The 2,658-nt window shown below is 37.0% G+C and overlaps 1 protein-coding gene across 1 annotated transcript; it reads left to right on the forward strand.

The window, feature by feature from the left end:
• Positions 1 to 248: 248 nt before the first annotated feature.
• LOC107799697 (9-divinyl ether synthase) lies at positions 249 to 2,379 on the forward strand. Its single transcript, NM_001325677.1, has 2 exons — positions 249 to 1,176; positions 1,667 to 2,379. Exons 1-2 carry the CDS (start codon positions 287 to 289, stop codon positions 2,211 to 2,213), a joined length of 1,437 nt encoding a protein of 478 aa, NP_001312606.1. The 5' UTR covers positions 249 to 286; the 3' UTR covers positions 2,214 to 2,379.
• The last annotated feature ends 279 nt before the right edge of the window (positions 2,380 to 2,658 follow it).

Consider the following 2,658-nt stretch of genomic DNA (forward strand, 5'->3'; position numbering starts at 1 on the left):
CAAGCAACTTAACCTAAAACTGCAGCCCCAGGCGTAGTAGTATAGTACAAAAAGCACTATTTGGTTTTGTTCTAGTTGCTCTGAATAATCAAACTTCTCAATTCAATTTACTTGAATAACTCAACGTTCTTTAGCCGCCTGTAAATTGCTGTTGTACTATGTAGACTAAAATCTTTAAAATTACTTCTAACGTAGATCTTATAAATGCATCAGCTGACATTTTCTTCAACTCACTAAACCAATATACACAAAACAGAAACACCAAAAACTACAAAAGATAAAGAAAATGTCTTCCTTTTTAGTATCATCAAATAATCTTCCAGAACGTGAAATCCCAGGTGACTATGGTTTCCCTATTATCAGCGCCATTAAAGATCGATACGATTACTTTTACAAACAAGGTGAAGATGTTTGGTTTCATAGCAAAGCTGAAAAATACAATTCCACCGTTGTCAAAATCAACATGGCACCAGGCCCATTCACCTCTAATGACTACAAATTGGTGGCATTTCTAGATGCCAACAGCTTTGTCTATATGTTTGATAACTCTCTCATTGACAAAACTGACACTCTTGGTGGTACATTCAAGCCTGGTAAAGAGTACTACGGTGGTTATCGTCCTGTTGCTTTTGTCGATACTTCTGACCCTAACCACGCTGCTCTGAAAAACTATATTCTTACTTCATTCGCTAAGCGACATAACTTATTCATTCCTCTATTTAGAAACTCAGTGTCTGATCACCTCTTTCAAAATCTTGAAAAACAGGTTTCTGATCAGGGGAAGTCAGATTTCAATGCACTTCTCCCGAATATGACGTTTGGTTTCATTTTTCGCTTGCTTTGTGACCAAACTAATCCATCTGATACAGTTCTTGGCGCTCAAGGACCAGAACATCTTCGCAAATGGCTTTTTCCTCAGCTTATTCCATCATTGAGTGCGAGAAAACTTCCTAGCTTTATAGAAGATTTGCTCTTCCATAATTTCCTGATACCATTTGGTCTCGTGAAAAGTGATTACAATAAGCTTGTTGATGCATTTAGCAAGAATGCAGGGTCCATGTTAGATGAAGCTGAGAAACTTGGGATCAAAAGAGAGGAAGCTGTACATAACATACTTTTCCTCGTAGGAATTAATATGTTTGCCGGCTTGAATGCTTTCTTCCCTCATCTCATCAGGTCGGTGTTGGAATTTGGACTTTAGTTAATTAGTTACATCCTGAACTAGATAGTAGCATGACACAAGTTATACATAAAAGATAAGGCTCGATCCTAATTTGATTATATGCCGGAGGAATGGAGATATATATCCCTTCCCTAGGTAACAACAATAAAATATGAGACTTGATAATCATTGATTACATACATGTAAAATACGATCCAAGTTATAAATAAAATATAAGTTATAACAGTATAGAATGAGATAGTAGACTATTTAACATGTTACTTTACTTACACATTAACTATTAGCAAATGTAAGTTTCTTTATTAATAGAGACCAAACATCTTCCCTAGTTAACAAGAATAACTGTCGTGTAAAAATGTTCCTTGAAAACATGGTAACTAACGAAGTTGATCACAGGCTTAACCACCGGCCGCTAGCTACTACTCAATCATGGAGTCCTATATAAATTTCTCATATGAACACTTTCTTTCCTCATCTGATCAGGTTTGTGGGCGAAGCGGGGCCTACTCTACACGCTCGACTTGCTAAAGAAATCAGGACAGCTATAAAGGAAGAAGGAGGGGCAGTCACATTATCAGCAATCAACAAGATGAGTTTGGTCGAGTCCATAGTCTATGAAACGTTGAGGCTACGTCCACCAGTGCCACTACAGTACGGTAAGGCCAAAAAAGATTTCATGGTCCAGAGCCATGATGCATCTTACATGATCAAGAAAGGTCAGTTCCTCGTCGGATATCAGCCCATGGCTAGTAGGGATCCCAAGATTTTCGACAAGCCCGACGATTTTATCCCTGATAGGTTCATGGGAGAAGGAGTGAAAATGCTCAAACATGTTCTTTGGTCTAATGGAAGGGAAACAGAGAATCCAGCACCAGATAATAAGCAATGTGCAGGAAAAGACTTGGTGCATTTGTTGGGCAGGCTAATGTTGGTGGAGTTTTTCTTGAGATATGACACTTTCACCGTGGAAATCACTCCTCTCTTTCGCGCACCAAATGTTGCAATCAAGACATTAACTAAAGCAACTTGATTTTCTGATGTATTGGATGCTTAATCAAGTCATCAAGTGTGTGTGCGCGCATGGGTGTTCTTGCATAATTATTGAATTTTTAATTTGTATTGTATTTATTAATTTGGTTGTTGTTGTATTTGCTATTTTTTATTGAAATGAATAAACTAGAAGAATTACACATTGTATATACTTGTCCACTATGAAAGATTGTTAGTTGTTAGCTGACTTGTTAAGACGAGCATCAAAATGTTTTTACTTTTCATTACGCTTAGTACAGAGACCATTTGCTTTCTATATTCTGCAAAAAAAAAAAAAAAAAAAAATGTTTTTGCTCATTTGCTTGTAATCTCAAGCTAGTGATTGTGTCCTACACGGTACTGCCCAACCCAACTCAAATAAAGAAAGAACATTATTTCCTCCGGTCACCAATAAGTGATTTTTGTGGTCCAAAATATCTGATTTT

Source organism: Nicotiana tabacum, chromosome 7 (genome assembly GCF_000715075.1).
Source record: "Nicotiana tabacum cultivar K326 chromosome 7, ASM71507v2, whole genome shotgun sequence".
NCBI lineage: Eukaryota > Viridiplantae > Streptophyta > Magnoliopsida > Solanales > Solanaceae > Nicotiana > Nicotiana tabacum.

What these genes read in the sequence shown, in the direction of transcription:
- LOC107799697 (NM_001325677.1), top strand. Translation starts at nt 287, where the DNA reads ATGTCTTCCTTTTTAGTATCATCAAATAATCTTCCAGAACGTGAAATC. An exon ending in TTCTTCCCTCATCTCATCAG is followed by an intron (nt 1,177 to 1,666) that starts GTCGGTGTTGGA and finishes TCATCTGATCAG; the next exon opens with GTTTGTGGGCGAAGCGGGGC.